The sequence below is a fragment of the Pelobates fuscus genome, chromosome 7 (assembly GCF_036172605.1).
Source record: "Pelobates fuscus isolate aPelFus1 chromosome 7, aPelFus1.pri, whole genome shotgun sequence".
NCBI classification, from domain to species: Eukaryota; Metazoa; Chordata; class Amphibia; order Anura; family Pelobatidae; genus Pelobates; species Pelobates fuscus.
In genome coordinates this window covers 190,040,555-190,058,332 of record NC_086323.1, presented here as the reverse complement: position 1 = coordinate 190,058,332, position 17,778 = coordinate 190,040,555, and the positions used below count along the sequence as shown (strand labels likewise).

Here is a 17,778-nt window from a genome sequence, read left to right as displayed (position 1 = left end):
CTACAATCACCATGCCACAGTAAAAATTAAGATTCATCAGGCCAGTCATGTGTTCCAGTCTTCTACTGGCTTAATCCCATTGTAACAAAAACAAGTCTGAGAAGTCTGAGAAACAGCTTGCCCTTTCATGTAGTCCCATCTCAGGACTCAAAAAAGCTTTAGCTCACGTTGTGCCATTACAGACATGACCTATGCCATTTGCATATCAGACTGATCTTGCCCACAAGAGCTGTCCATATCTGAAATGCTGGCAAGTTGACTCTGAATGAGAGATACAGCAACCCCGGATAAATGTTTCAGCCCTCATTGGGCATCATTGAGGTGTTGCTGATACCTTTCTAGACACATTGGGCAGGAGTTCCACATCTGGATTACCCTCTTAACATAAGGAGAGCCTACATAAATGCATCGCAACAAAAATAGACAATAAGAGAACTCTGAGAATGGGAAAAAGTTCAGAGAAACATAAATTTTATCTTTGGTAAATCCTCATTTAAAAATTATTTTTGCTCACTTATACAAAAACAGGGAGAACATATGCCACTTATCACACAGATCTTACCCCCAAGGACAGTACTGATCTTAAATTTAACCCTTAGAGTTAATGGCATCCAAGTGGAATTTGAAGTTGCCACAATACTGCTCTATACTACATTAAAGTTGCCCTGTACAGAAAGACTGTAAAGAGAATCAATAAAAGGATGACAGGTATAGACAGATAACATTAAGGTGAATGCTGGCAAGGCACCTGAATGCGCATTCAGTTAGATTTCCGTATAGGTAGAGTAATCAGGCCAACATTTGCTGTATTAAACATTCCTTTTGTGGTAGGTGGACCAGAATTCAAATAGGAATAACGGTAAGAGACTGACATGTTAGACAATGATGCAATTACACTACAAGGGGAATGGTAGGTAGAATGGTACATGATTGAATGGGACGAAGAGGCAAAATGACACTATATAATAAGTCTGTGAGGATATATTTTTAAAGGGACACTATAGGCATCCAGACCACTTCAGCTAATTGAAGTGGTCTGGGTGTTATGTCCTTTTGCACTTAGTACTGCAATGTTAAACAGAGAATATGCTAAGTTTACATTGCAGCACTGAAGGAGCTTCCTGGATCGAAACAGACCTTTGGTCCAGTATCTGACACTGGATTGATTCAATGCTTTTTCCCTTGTGGAGGTCTAAAGCGTGCACGACATTTGCCATGCATGCGCATTAGCGCCTGCTCGCCGTGCGGCCTCGTAGGGGGCGGAGCATTGACCAAGTGCTAGGGACATTGGCGCTGGAATAAGGTAAGTAAATAAAGGGTTTTTAACCCTTCATTTAATGCGGATAGGTGGTGTGACAAAACCCCTGTTTTGCTTTCCCCAGAGTCATTCTCCTACTCAGTTTGGACATTTCTTTAATATTTTAGTCCCCTATTCTGCTACAATTCGAGAATACTAAGTACCAAATGCCAACCACCCCTCTAGCTCATTAAGTTCAAAGAAAACCACAAGAATATAGTGCTCTCTTTGTGTGGCCGCCGTTTGTATAACCGAAAGCCACTTGATGGAGAAAACGGCCATCTTGTGGCAAGAAAGCAGGCAGCGGGACTTAGTCATTGAGTGCCTAGAACTCTGAAGCGGCCACTCGACAGCCCACACTGGTGAAACCATACGAACGCCTGCTTCTGTTCATGGCAAGCCAGGAGAGTGCTGTTCAGCAGGTTTGTTCAACTGGATCTCCTGAACAAACACTGCACATGAGCCAGGGGATCAGTTCACCTTTTAATTCGGTTAATAACCCTTGAACTAGACCGACTACTTACTACCTCTAAAACTATGGAACTATTTTGGACATGCGTCTCAAGAGCGGTCGGTCAAATCATCACCCCAGTGGTGATTCGACTATGTTCGTGGGATCTGAGCGCTTTTCGGATATGTTGGGCGCTCAGGTGTATAGACTATGGGGGTTCAGTTGTGCGAAATATGAATTGATAAATGAAAAAATAAATGTTGTCTGTACCTGGAGATAATTGAGTTTAATACAGTACTTAACCCAATTATCTCCCAGGTACAGAGAAGGGAGTATACTGTTTTATGTGTGAGTGTCCTGGACCTGAGAGCCAATGCCATTATGTGATTGTTTGTACTGTATGTGTGTCCAGGTCCAGGGGGGAGTGCCCCTTGCATGGGGACTTGCATAAAAGGCCCGTTGTGGCTACCATAAAACACACCGTTTTACCCCTTCATGAAGTCTTGGCTCATGTTTAGGAGATTGGGAGCTGTAATCACTACAACTTCTTCTATGCTTGGATTTCGGGAGATTCTTCACGGATATACTCAGTCGGAGTATAGGGGATTTGTTACAGGTGGGGCTCGAGGGAGGCATTGGGAGCGATTGTGCCAGGAATACAGCTTTGTATTCTGGGCACTATACTATCCCTTTAAATCTTTTGGAATATATTATGTGTTTTGATGGTAATCATTTTGTTAATTTACTCATAAAAATGTTTTTAACGCTATCGCTCCTACTTCTTATTGATATTATTGATGCTGTTACTCCCCATTCTTCTAGCAACCTACATCTTTGACGTTCTTTGATCTAGCTCTTTTCCTGTAAGCTCTTCTGATCTCTTTTATTTCCAAGGCAATTTTGCCCACAGTTTTCTGCTAAAACTATTGACTTTTGTGCATTAAAATACCAGGAGAGCAGCCATTTCAGGGATACTTAAACTACCACATATGACACTAATAATAATTGGATGATCAAAATCACATAGATCACATTTCATCCCCTTGCTGATGTTTGGTTTGCAATACAATGAAATCTTTTGGACACATCTGCATGCCTGTATGCATTGCATTACTCTCACTGAGTAGATAGCATTAAAGAATAGGTAAATACATGAGCCTAATAAAGTGACTACAAGATACTGGTCTGATTTGGGTACTGGCCATCCACACAGGACATATTACACCTTCTAACTCTGTCACTCCTATTTCGTATTGTCCAGTGGACAACAGATTTCTTAGTATACTTAGATATTCCTACTCCCAAACACCCTTCGCTGAATTATAGAATCAATGTCCCAACGTTTTTAGACTTAGTAAATTTAGACTTCCAAAAATTATATCTTATATCTTCAAAATGAACATATTAGTCTGGCAATAATTCCAAAAGAAAGATGAATAGGTTCAGACATCCGTATTACTGAAGTAAACCTTGGTTACCTGCACATGTTGGGGCTGGATCTGACCACTCTCCTGTAGCCTGACACACCACAGATTCTGTTCCTTCTAATACAAATCCCTCAGCACAACCAAAAGAGCAGCTGGAGTTATAACGAAAATCAGCAAAAACATGAGAACAGGTCATGGATCCATTAGAAGGTCTCTTCAGTGCTTCACATGCCACAGCTACAATTAAATAGAGAAACTCATATAATCGACATATCTGTAAAAGTAAACCAGGCAAGTCTTCAGAGAGGCGAGGCATTCATATCATAGCATTCTTATTGGTTGGCTTTGTAGTCATCTGCTCATAGAGCTCTGAATCACAATCCAAAAAAGCTTTTGTATGACAATATGACCCCTAGATTACTATAATAGCTGAAGTGGTAGAGGTTAACACAGTAAAGGAGTTTAAGCATGTGTGGGATAGGCATAAGGCTATCCTAACTATAAGATAAGGCCAGGGACTAATAAAAGTATTTAGAAAAAAAATTGGGCAGACTAGATGGGCCGAATGGTTCTTATCTGCCGTCACCTTCAATGTCTCTATGTTTCTATAAGTCATGGTGCTGGTGGTCTTTCTCCCCTTTATCTTTTTTACTGATTCCTTTTATTCTTCCATTAACAGTAGATCCTGCAATTTAGTTATTTACAGATTTACAACCTCCCGTATTCCCCCACTTGCAGCATATCTACTAAACATGTAAACAAGCAACTATGCAGCCTTTGCTGCCCAGTTTCGAAAGGCCCCATGTCACGGGGAACAGGCCACTAAAATACCCTGGGCATCAGGTAGGGGACTTTTAATTGAATAATGTGGGATGGAGAGACTGTCCACCCAATTACCACCACCATATCAGTGGGTGTTTTTTTTTTTTTTTTATAAATAGGAGGCATCCTAATATACTCTCTTGCCCCAAACTGTTGCCATTGGGTTGGGGCTACTTACTAAACAAGGTGGATACCCCCTAGAGCCCACCCATAGATGACGCGTGGGTGCTTTATGTATAATATACAACAGTGTGATATGCTGCTGTCCACTCCCTAATTAGTGCCATTGTTCAACCCCCATGGTGGCTAGAAGTCCCCAATTCCCTAGCCACCCCCTTAAAATAAATTAACACCACTACCCTTTCACCCTAATGATAGTGAGAATACCCAGTAATTGATGTTATTATTCACTTACAAAAAGCTAAAAAAAAAATAAAGGATTATTGTGACCGTGCATACTGCCCAAAATTCAGATTTGATTTTTTTTTTTTTTTTAAAGATTGTGATTTATGAATGTTCCAAATCCTTTACTTTATTTAGGATTCAGATGCACAAAGCACTGATTTTAATCTGGACCCCAAATGTATCTGGGAGATTGTTGCAGATTTGGTTGGGCTGGCTGACCATAGTCTGACTGAATTTGGCTTAAGTAAATATGAAAGTTGACATTTTCAATGGATTCTGTCCATCTGGGCAAATTCCGGTGTTTATTGAATTATGCTGAAAAATGGGATTGGTGCAACTGCTAGATGTATTAGGTAGCCGCCTAGGGCTCATGGTCCATGGAACGCAGTCTCCAGGTGACCATCAGGAGGGGAGTACACAGCACGTTCCTCATGACGGTCACATCATGTAGCGTGGCTGAGCCATGGATTGCGGTAGAGGAGCATCTGTATTCCATACCTGGTATGGAAAGTACTCGAGAGCACAGAACTGCTTCCTGTCAAAGTTCGGAAGAGGGTAAGGGAGCTCCTCTACCACGGACAATGGCTCAACCACACTACATGGAGTGAGGTGATCTGGTGGGGGGAAGACCACGGGTGGGGGTGCAGAGAAGAGGCTCACAGTGGGCTGGGGAAAGGAGAGGCACACAGACCTGGGAGGGGAAGCACACATATGGCTGAGTGGGGAGGGGCACACAGAGGGCTGAGAGGGGGAGGAGAGTCACACAGAGGAGCTGAGTGGGGAAAGAGACACACAGAGGAGCTGGGGGAGACAAAAAGACATACAGAGGGCTGAGGTTGAAGAGACACACAGATGTGCTGGGGAAAGGGAAAAAGACACACAAAGATGATGGGGATAAAGATACACAAAGAGTAGCTGGGGGAGTGTCACACAGAGCTTTCTGGGAAGAGGAAGAGACACACAGAGGGGCTGGGGGGGAACTAGACCCGTAAAGGTGCTGGGGAGAATAGACACACAGAAGGGCTGAGTAAAAGAGACACACAAATGAGTTGGGAGAGAAAGTTGACAGTTTTTGGCGCCCTAGTCTCGTGACATAATCTGCCTGAAAATGAATGTCCCACCCTAAGAGACTTGGATTAGTCTAAGCATGCGTACTTCTAAAGTAGATGTCAATTACCTTAATAAACAAAAAGAGAACTGCCAGGAGAGAGCGAGAAATAATAAATTTAATAGAAATAATAATAGAAATAATAATAACTGTATCGCTGGTGGAGTGGCAAATATCAACCAATTAGACTAGGTATTTTTAAAAATAAAACTTAACTTTTAATATAGCGATTAAGAGGTAAAATAAGTCACCACGACAAAAAGAAAATTCAAACAGAAATAATAATGTATATATGTACAAAACAATTATCCTGAGTGGAGCTATAATGTCTGTATATCAAAATCTGGTAGTTCTACCCAAATATAGGGATAATGAATACAGAGTAAGGTAGTACAGGCTGTAGCTTTGTGAGTTCAGGATAATAAAAAATACCATCTATAGCAGACCAGCAGTATGGGGAGAATAGAAAAAAATCTAAATAACAAACAAAGGGATAAGGGGACGCTCTTTTAAAAAATAGTATATAATAATGTGCTTTGCTGCAATAGGAATACTAAGATATCAGAAAATACTAGTAATATAGGCTAAATTTTCTTGCTAGAGACAGTGCAACTAAAAAAGTCCAGCATCGTAATGGGAACAAAAAAGCAACATTGTATTAGGTAATAGCCGCTGCCAAGCGATGTAGCCAATACATGTCTGTAGCAATAGGGGTGATGGAAGGGAGAGGAAAAGTAAATTCTAATTCTGTGCCTTCGAGGGCGCCTCTTAACCCAAAACGCCTGTTACACCTAAATGGATGTATAAAAATTCCTCCTACCCCTAGAATAGATATAATGAAAGAAAGCTGGAGATTGGAATGATAGCTTTTTTTCCCTCCAATATATGGGGAAAGGTATTAGTACATTTCTGTTAACCCCATTTTAAGCTGAACGTGAGCTTACTGGTGATACAGTGGCTATGAAGTGTGCTTGTCAAAACCTCTGACGCATGTTTCGCCAATCTGGCTCATCAGTTACCTGCACATGTTGGGGCTGGATCTGACCACTCTCCTGTAGCTTGACACAGCAATGATTCTGGTCCTTCTAATACAAATCCATCGGCACAACTAAAGGTGCAGTTGGAGTTATAATGGAAATCAGCAAAAACATGAGAACAGGTCATCAATCCGTTAGAAGGTCTCTTCACTACTTCACATGCCACAGCTACAATAAAATAGAGAAACTCACATTCGAGACAATTTACAAGGATCGTGTTTCAGCAATGATTCATGGTTTTAGCACAGCTCAGTGAAGAAACTATCTGTAAAAGTAAACCAGGCAAGCCTTGTGAGAGGCGAGACTTGCATATCATAGTATCCCGATAGGTTGCCTTTGCAGTCATCTGCTCAAAAACTTTGAATCACAATGCATAATTTTGACCTCCACGAAACTCTCTAATGAACTCTCTAATGAAGTGCACATGTCTATTTGAATAAAGGTCATGCATCCTTATCTTTTGATCAAGGCATTTCCTTTCTGTAAGAAGGAGATCAGGCAATCTAGTTAATCTGAGGTTTTTAACCTCTCTTATTCACATTTCTTGCAGCAAGTCTACTAAACATATAAACTAGTTGCTGTAAAGGTCCTATTTAATGGGGATCAGGTCTATAAAATAGTGGGAGCACATAGTTCCCCCATGCCCCACCTACGAGCAACAGGTGGGGGGATTTTAAATTAAATAATGGGGAATGGACAGATCAAGGTCCACCACCCTGGCCACACCCATGATGAACAGTTGTGCTTATATTATACAAAATAGGGGAGCATTTTAATGTCCCCCATTGCCCCCATCTGTGGTCGGTGGGTGAGGGCTCATTATTAGTCTTGGGAGGACATAAAGTACCTCCTAGCCCCCACCCACTTGCTGTGGAAATATTCTCAGGATTTCCTGGTAATTTAAGTTATCATTTACTTGGAAAAAACAAGAAAATGATAATTTGTGAAAGTATACTCTGCCCAAAGCATTTGGATATGACGCATTCAGCATTTAGAGCTTTATAAATATTATAAATAATTCTATACTACAAAAAACATTGATTTTAATCAGGGTGATTGTTGCAGATTCTCTTGGGTTGAATTGGAATTGTCCTTAGTAAATATGCGATTTGCCATTCGGTCAACATTTGGCCTGTTTTTTGTCCACATGGACAATATCCAGTGTTAATTGAATTACCCTAAAAATAAATGTCCTACCCTAGGATTTTTATTTTTAAAAATTGTCTAATTTAGCTTTCTCTTTAGTGGGCAAAGTTTATAGCTTAACTGAAAAAGGGATGTATATTAGAAAGTATATGTTGGTTACCTGCACATGTTGGGACTGTATCTGACCACTTTCCCGAGGCCTGACACCACACTGATTCTGGTCCTTCTAATACAAATCCATCGGCACAACCAAAGGAGCAGTTGGAGTTATAACGGAAATCAGCAAAAACATGAGTACAGGTAATGGATCCATTAGAAGGTCTCTTCAGTGACTCACATGCCACAGCTAAAATTAAATAGAGAAACTCATATTATAGCAAATTATACAATTTACAAGAAATGGGGATTTAGCAAAGCTCAGTAAATTAAGTATATATAAAAGAAAACCAGGCAAGTTTCGTGAGAGGCGAGACATAGACTGATTGGTTGGTTATGTTGTATAACATTTCTCATTTTAAAATGTAATAAGATTATCACATGTATGTATATATATATATATATATATATATATATATATATATATATATATATATATGGAACATGGGGGGTATATACCTATATATGAAGGTAAAAACAGGAGCACTCACTTGGATTTTTCAAACGTGTATTAACAGTCTTAACACAAATCTACATCAACGTTTCGACCCTTCAGGGTCTTTATCAAGATAAAGACCCTGAAGGGTCGAAACGTTGATGTAGATTTGTGTTAAGACTGTTAATACACGTTTGAAAAATCCAAGTGAGTGCTCCTGTTTTTACCTTCATTTCTACTGGCCTGGAGGCACCCTGGTAATATACTCATATACAATATATACTTTTTTGGGGGTTGAGTGCCAGAGTCTGGACTGTTAAAATAAAATAAAAACATGGCAACATTTCATTCTTTGTGTGTTATTAGTTTAAGCAGACTGTGATTGTCTATTCTTGTGACTTAGATGATGATCAGATCACATTTTATGACCAATTTGTGCAGAAATCCATATCATTCCAAAGGGTTCACATACTTTTATATATATACAGGGAGTGCAGAATTATTAGGCAAGTTGTATTTTTGAGGATTAATTTTATTATTGAACAACAACTATGTTCTCAATGAACCCAAAAAACTCATTAATATCAAAGCTGAATATTTTTGGAAGTAGTTTTTAGTTTGTTTTTAGTTATAGCTATTTTAGGGGGATATCTGTGTGTGCAGGTGACTATTACTGTGCATAATTATTAGGCAACTAAACAAAAAACAAATATATACCCATTTCAATTATTTATTTTTACCAATGAAACCAATATAACATCTCAACATTCACAAATATACATTTCTGACATTCAAAAACAAAACAAAAACAAATCAGTGACCAATATAGCCACCTTTCTTTGCGAGGACACTGAAAAGCCTGCCATCCATGGATTCTGTCAGTGTTTTGATCTGTTCACCATCAACATTGCGTGCAGAAGCAACCACAGCCTCCCAGACACTGTTCAGAGAGGTGTACTGTTTTCCCTCCTTGTAAATCTCACATTTGATGATGGACCACAGGTTCTCAATGGGGTTCAGATCAGGTGAACAAGGAGGCCATGTCATTAGATTTTCTTCTTTTATACCCTTTCTTGCCAGCCACGCTGTGGAGTACTTGGACGCGTGTGATGGAGCATTGTCCTGCATGAAAATCATGTTTTTCTTGAAGGATGCAGACTTCTTCCTGTACCACTGCTTGAAGAAGGTGTCTTCCAGAAACTGGCAGTAGGACTGGGAGTTGAGCTTGACTCCATCCTCAACCCGAAAAGGCCCCACAAGCTCATCTTTGATGATACCAGCCCAAACCAGTACTCCACCTCCACCTTGCTGGCGTCTGAATCGGACTGGAGCTCTCTGCCCTTTACCAATCCAGCCACGGGCCCATCCATCTGGCCCATCAAGACTCACTCTCATTTAATCAGTCCATAAAACCTTAGAAAAATCAGTCTTGAGATATTTCTTGGCCCAGTCTTGACGTTTCAGCTTGTGTGTCTTGTTCAGTGGTGGTCGTCTTTCAGCCTTTCTTACCTTGGCCATGTCTCTCACCTTGGCCTTGTGCTTTTGGGCACTCCAGTGATGTTGCAGCTCTGAAATATGGCCAAACTGGTGGCAAGTGGCATCTTGGCAGCTGCACGCTTGACTTTTCTCAGTTCATGGGCAGTTATTTTGCGCCTTGGTTTTTCCACACGCTTCTTGCGACCCTGTTGACTATTTTGAATGAAACGCTTGATTGTTCGATGATCACGCTTCAGAAGCTTTGCAATTTTAAGAGTGCTGCATCCCTCTGCAAGATATCTCACTATTTTTGACTTTTCTGAGCCTGTCAAGTCCTTCTTTTGACCCATTTTGCCAAAGGAAAGGAAGTTGCCTAATAATTATGCACACCTGATATAGGGTGTTGATGTCATTAGACCACACCCCTTCTCATTACAGAGATGCACATCACCTAATATGCTTAATTGGTAGTAGGCTTTCGAGCCTATACAGTTTGGAGTAAGACAACATGCATAAAGAGGATGATGTGGTCAAAATACTAATTTGCCTAATAATTCTGCACTCCCTGTATATATATATATATATATATATATATATATATATATATATATATACAGGGATCTTATTATCTAATCCTCTTTTTTCTACATCTCCTTTTTGATATTTATTTACTTTTTCACGTTTACAATTTCTCCTACATGTGTGTCCAATTTATAGTGCTCAGAAAACTGCTGATTTTTATTTTTATTATAATTTGATTGTATAATTATCTGTTGTCTGATATAATGACGCCTCCTGTAGCTCCATAGGCTCTAAAGCCTCTGATGAAGTGGGGCAGGAACCCCACAAAACGCGTTAGGCAGTAGACTTTTGGAATTTGACCACGATAAACTACAGCCCACTGTTTGGCGATTCAACATACATACTGGAGAACTAATTAGGAAGCCTCGAGGGAATATATCTGAAGGAGGCTCGAGGTGGAATGCACTGTGAAATGCACGCTGATTCCACCGGTACCCAAGACACAGGACCGCAGGACCAACTGCAACTCCCACATCTCTCGTCCATCTCCAGGATCATCACAGCAAGTTACAGTAAAGGCTTTTGACGAGATTTTGTCTTTTATCTTACTATTTTTGTGCGTGTTTTTAATCTTTGTCATTAAATTTATTGTGATTATTACAGTGAGCACTATGCAATTTTATTTCTATTTCTAGGCACTGGAAAGACAATTTCATTCATTGTGCGCCGTGCAGAGCTGGCTGAGTTGCTGGAAGCGGAGGAATTGTGTTTTTTAGAAAGTTTTTTTTTCCCTAAAAAGCAGAGTGAAGCAGCTGTCCAGCTGTCAGGGCACCGCGGGCGGCTGTAAGGGGAGGCTGCAATCCGCTTGCAGCACTCACCCTCAGTCCTAGGATTTATATACTTACCTTTCCTGTCTCTCAGTTCCTTGTTGTGGTCTTGTGATACCTCTATTGCAGTCTGCTCGTGCGTCTCTCTGGTTACTGATTATTTGGCTTGTTATTCCGATTCTCCTGTATTCTCCATTCCTTTGACCTCGGCTTGTTTCTCGTTCTCCTGTTTTCTGTCTCCCTTTACTTGGCTTGTCTCCTGACTATTCTTAGTGTGCTTAACCCGGCCATTCTAAGGACCGGTATTGCACCCTTTACTTTCTGTGACCTGTTAGCGTGTTAGGTTCCCGAATTGTGACACCAGCTCTGTTAAAAAATCCCAGGTGGGGATCATACCACCAACGCTGTCAACATAGAGCAGTGAGCCTGCTCTACACTTGTGAGTACCATATTTTTACATTTCACACAACTATTAGGGTTGTACTGAGAGCACTATCTTTTATTTCCTCTCTGAGCACCTAGGCCACCTCTAGCTGAGACCAACCTTCACAATATCCCAATAGTGGGGATTATACCACTATAGGCGATCCACACTAGAGCTGGCCAAAGCACCCGTATATGTGAGTGCAATACCATTATTACCTATATATGGCTTACTAAGTCTTGACATATTGCACTATTAGGTTATCTCTGCCTCTTCTTTGCCCACATACAGAGACCAAAGACACCCAGACCTTCCACATTCTCCAAGCGTAAAGAACCTAGGAACTACAGCTGAACCTACTCTTTTAATAAGAGACACTTTCATATGGATCGCGGGGCGACACTGCACTTATTGGTAAGCTTCACTTTTATATTTCATATATATTTACAAGGTTGTTTCACATTCTGTGATCTTGAAAAAGACCCGGCAGGGTCGAAACGTCGATTGCTTTGCTGAATGTAATGTGATTTTTTTCACATTAAATCACAACGTTCCACAACAAGACCTGAGAGTGCATCCTGGATTATTATTTTTTGGTTATATATATATATATAGTAGAAATTTTGCAGTATACGAAGTAATTCTTAGGGAAGACAATGGAGATGTCAGAGCTATGACTCTCTTTAGAGTCTCTTGTAACAAGGTCTGTCTATCATGTTTTGTTTTGTATATGTTCATTTGTTTTATGTACGGGTCATCGATAGCCCTCCAGTCAGCCCAGAAAAATTAGATATTCGAATTCTGTAAACATGGTTAAATTTGCTCTCAATTAATATAAATGTACCTTATATCCAACAAAAAGATGGCCATTTCAAGACTATTTGAATAAAGAAGAGATCCAAGTGGCATTTGTTCAGGAGACACTGATGTCAGATCGATGAAAATAGATGGTATAGTAAAAAATTCCCACAAAAAATGTGTTCATCTAGAGTAACTGGAAAAAAAAAGTGGGGTATCAATCCTTTTTTTGAATTCAAAAGTTGATATTAAATACAGATGGTCCTCACTTTACTACATACCTGTTTTACGATGGTTCGCACTTGTGACCAGCTCTCTAATGTGGGGATTTAAGGGATTCCCCACGTTAGAGAGATGGTCTATGTTCGGGGCATTTTCCCTCAACCATAGATTTGCAGGATTCCCTCTGCTAGTGAACTGGTCTATGTCATGGGGAATTCCCCCAAACGTAGACCTGCTCTCTTGCACATGCTTGCTAGCACAACCTCACTTACCGACCAATTTGTTTGACGACGTGTCGTAAGAACGGAACATGGTCAGTAAGTGAGGACTGCCTGTACAAGGATTAAGACCCAGAAGGCAGATTCATAATTACTGTCTGCACTATTAATAACAAAATGTATACCTTTTGTCAATTTATACCTTCCTGTGGCGAAAGTAACCTCACCACTGTTTTTTGAAGGGGACTGCTTGCCAGCCTTTTACCCTGTGACTATGGCCCCTGCAGTAGAACTGGCTAATATACTTCAAACAGGAGCTTGTTAACACCTATTAACAACTTGGAATGTTTCTCACCGCAGTGTTCTAATTGTTCGTCTGGGTGGCCGCGATTCATATGAACAACCACGAGGTGACGGCCATTTTGTTGTGAATGTTAATGGAACTGAAATCGGATACAGAAACTCCCGAACACTGCTGGACTTCTATGATCGCCTGCATTCGTTTCTATTCAGCTTAGAAGGGCACTGTTCGGTGAGATCATTCCTCTGGATGAAGGGAACAAGCTCCAGGGTAAGACTATTGACTCCGTTTGGTAGTTTGTTCATTTGTAAACTACTGAACTAGACCGGCCGCAAACCCTGATGCCCTGGAACTGTTTTGGGGCATGAAACCAGGAATTTCCTGAATCCCTGCTCTGATCTGGGTTATTTTTGTATATGTTGTTCACCCAGATCAGGGCTATCAGGGGATTTTTGGGGGGTATGTTGTATTTTGGGGTATTTATTGGACTTTGTAAAAATGTGTGTTTTTTCTGCCAGGGAATAATTAAGTTAAAGCATTATCTGCCTTAATTATATCACAGACAGAGGGGAGGGATTGTGTACTGTGTGTTGGAGTGTCACCTACTGTACTGCATTATTAATAGGAAAAAAGAAGGGTATAGGCGCTCACTAAAAACCAATGGTTGTATAAAGCAGCAGTGAACCTACAGGACTTCCCAATACCTGCTATATGGTGAATGTGAATATGAAAATAGTCGTAAACCACGCCAAAAGAAAGTGATCAAATAATCATATCATACATACATATCGTTCTTGGGTTATACAGCATGTAGAAACCTCAAAGGGAAATGAAGATAATAAAATAATAGTGCAGTATATTATAGACATATTATATGATGAAGTATATATAGAGTAAATGTGGGTGAAAAGCCCAAACCCGGGCGAAACGCGTCAAGGATAGGATTTAAAGCTATACCACTTGTTTTGTATATACTTTTATATATATACTTTTTAATATATATATTTTTTTACTAATAAATGGAAGCTTTTTCCTCTAATCCTTAGGCTTCTGCATATCTCCTGGTGCTGCTGGTTTTCTGCTATATCTTCTGGTGGGGATTATACCACCACAAGCTATCATCACCAGAGCAAGTTATTGCTCTGGATATTTTAAGTAGGATATCCCCATTTTACTTTACTATTTTAGTCTATGATACTGTACCATTGGTCTGTATTATTATCGGCTTGTAACAATTGTCATCCTGTCCCCCACAAGGTCCACGTGGGTGTTCCCTTGCATGGGGACTTGCGTAAAAGGCCCGCTGTGGCTCCCATTAAATGAGATGCTTTACCCCTTCATGAAGTCTTGGCTCATGTTTGGGGGATTGGAGAACTACACTCTGGGGATTGCTATAATGACTATACTCCCCTGAGTATAATCACTAGCTCTTCTAAGAGCTGTTCCTTCTACACTCTCTGGAGCAGGAGAGGTCTACCCACTGGGAGCTGAATCCTGGTCTTGGGTCCAGGGTGGGTGGAGGACGGCGAGACTCCAACCAAGCTGCAGCGGTTCGTCGGGTCTACAGTGCTTATGGTGTCTGGTGAAGTGCTTGGAGTCCTCAGTGAGCACTAGGAGCAGTGATTGACGGAGGCACCCGGTCGGAGTGACAGGCAGTCCGTCACACTTCCCAATAAGAACCTTCTGAGGATCCTGCGCTAGGTGCTAAATAGAGTACAAAGAGTGGGAGCAGGCCTTTGTATAATTGCTGAATTGTACACACGATCCTTTGTTAGATAAATTCTCAAATAAAAATGTTTTTAGATAAAAGTATTTAAAAAAAATGCTAGAAATTGTAACAATCTAATGAAAGAAAGCACGTTTGTTCGATATATAGAGAGTCAATAACCATTTATCGAAATAATTCACATTCTATTCCTGGCCGCATGACTCATAGTCCAAAATATTATTTTTTTTAGGTGATTTAAATTTAATAAATAGAAATAAAACTGATGTCATGGTCAGATCATAAAAGTGTCATTCTAGATTTAAAAAGAGAAAGGAGAAGATATCCAAAAAAACATGGAGACTAGATGAGTCTCTGTTGCAAAACAAAGAATACAAAGATCAGCTAGATAAGATGGCAAAATATTATTTTGAAGAAAACAAAAAAGGAGAGGTTTTCTTATAAAGCAGTGATCAAAGGTCATTGAATAAAGCTAAAGAAGTTAAGAGATAGTAGAACTGGAGCAAGTCTATCGGCTCTTCATGTTGAGCTATATAATTTAATTAAAGAAAGTAATGAATCCCTCCATGGAAATACAAATAAAAATAATGAATATTAACCCGTTAAGGACGGAGTCAATTGAACATGTTCTGATCAAAACAAAACAAAACAAAACCTGGAACCTTTGCGCTATGTTTATTCAACCGTAATTAATCTCTTTCATATTAAGTGCACCCACACTTATTATATATCATTTTTTTCAGGAGAAACAGGGCTTTTATTTCACATCAACTATTCATATATATATATAACAATTTATTATGAAAACAATCTAAATAAAAGTGTGAGATGTTACCTTTGAGACCGTTTCGTAGCCCAGGAATGAGAATTATCCCCATGATGGCATACCATTTGCAAAAGTAGACAACCCAAGGTATTCAACATGAGGTATGTCCAGTTTGTTTTGGTAGCCACTTAGTCACTCACAAACACTGGCAAAACGTAGTGTTCATATTTGTTTTTTTCGTGCAGCCTAATAAAAGTCAGAATGCTTCTTTTACCCAATATGACTGATTGCGTCCATTATATTGGGGAAACTCTACACAACCGGAATACTTTCACTATATTCAGCACATCTGGAATTAGGACTAATGGAGGATTGAAGGAATGATAGTAACAGACCTCTGAGAGTGATCACATGCCCCCCCAGGGGCCTTATTTGCCATATATATATATTCAATATTCCAAAAAAACTATATTAAAATGATCAGTATGAATGGTTTCCTCCACACTAAGGCATTTATCTAAATAGGGATCAAGATCTACAAGACTCTAAACAGACTAATGCATATACATTTTATGGATATTTGAAATAAATAAACAAAAATCTTTAAGAGTGGCGTTGGTTAGAGGTATCTTGGTGCGGTAGGGTGAACATCCTGAAATCATATGTACTTCCTAAGTGGATATATATGTTCAGGAGGTTGCCACTGGCCGTTCCTTTGCCCTGGTTGACTATGATTAAAACCCCCCTCTTTAGTTTTGTTTGGTAAGGAAAAAAGCCATGGATCAATAATTCATTGTTATCTAATAGAATTAAAATAGGTGGACTTGGGTTTCCAGATATAACTAAATAGTATGAGGCAGGAATAGCCGTTCATGCACTGATAATGCAATTAGATCAAATCAAAACAGAGGCTTGGTATAATATAGAAATGGAGTTTAGTCAAATCAAAAATCCTTTAGATTTAATATGGAATATCAAAAATTGTAAATACCCTAACTCTTTTATATTAAATGAAATAGCAACTCTGTGAAAGAGACTAGGGTTCGAAAATAAAAAAAAATCACTTTCAAAATCTAGATGTACTAGAGAGGGCAATGAATAGTATCTCCATAAATAGCTGTAATCAATTAAAGATCTAATTCTAATTAATAAGGCAAAGTCTTTTGACAATTTAGTAAATTATTTTCAGTATACAAGAATTACAAGAATTATAAAGATTATAAAAATAAAATGTTCTCTTATGTTAGAGTAAAACAACACATGGAAAAAATATCAATTGTATCAAAAGGTAACTTGTATCTAAAAATGAGAAGATTACTACATAGCAATAGACCTAGGCAATTGTTTTCTCTCTGTTAGAAGAAAATACAAGAACCACAACACCTCCAGCAGTAAATAAATGGGCCAAAGATCTAAATATATATATAGATGAAAATTAATGGTTTTCATCCTGCTGTAAGATTAACACATATGTACATTCTCTCTCGTTGATTGAAAACCATTTCAAACTGATTCATTCATGGTACATGTGCCCAACAAGATTATTCAAATTCTTCCATGGACTCAATGAACATTGCTGGAGTTGTGGTAGGGAAAAAGGAAGTTTTTCTGTAAAAAAAAAGTGGCAACTATATGGTTATGGGCTCAAAATATGATATTCAGTTTATGCAAAGTCAAATTACCAAAACAAATCTGATCCGATCAGATGTTTTTAATTAGTGCAAATCTTATACTTTATATAGGATTTGGATATGAAAAGCAATGGTGTTAATCTGGACATCAAATGCGTGGGTGGCTGTTGCAGATTCGTCGGGTTGACCTAATTCCAACTTAATTTGGCTTTTGTAAATATGAGGATTGCCATTCCATTCGGAATGGGGACCAATAGTCATGTATAAGGACTTGTAACTTTTGAATACAAAAATTCAAACACTAGACAACTGAAAACTATGCTTATTTGACATACCAGACAAAAAGTAGAAAGAAATAATAGAAAACTTTATGGTTAATTAATAATGAATGGGACCTATTTAATCAGTAAATATTAAAAAAAGCTTTACAAAGCTATGGCAGGAAATGGGGGAGTGATTATTCCTCCTCTATATGAAAAAGTAGACTATTATAAATAAAGTCCAAATGACAGAATCCTGAAATGCTAGCCAATGTGACAGATTCCTGGAATGGTAAGGAACCCAAAAACTAAACCACAAACC

At 39.2% G+C, this 17,778-nt stretch overlaps 1 protein-coding gene across 1 annotated transcript in view; it reads right to left on the bottom strand.

Annotated features, from left to right (window-relative positions):
- The window catches only part of LOC134569259 (P-selectin-like), a 133,159-nt gene that overhangs the window by 23,877 nt on the left and 91,504 nt on the right, over nucleotides 1-17,778 (bottom strand). The window contains exons 16-18 of the mRNA XM_063428174.1: nucleotides 7,854-8,039; nucleotides 6,530-6,715; nucleotides 3,227-3,412 (exon numbers count right to left, since the gene is read on the bottom strand). Of these exons, the coding sequence (XP_063284244.1) occupies nucleotides 3,227-3,412; nucleotides 6,530-6,715; nucleotides 7,854-8,039 (558 nt within the window). The remainder of the gene's footprint in view (nucleotides 1-3,226; nucleotides 3,413-6,529; nucleotides 6,716-7,853; nucleotides 8,040-17,778) is intronic.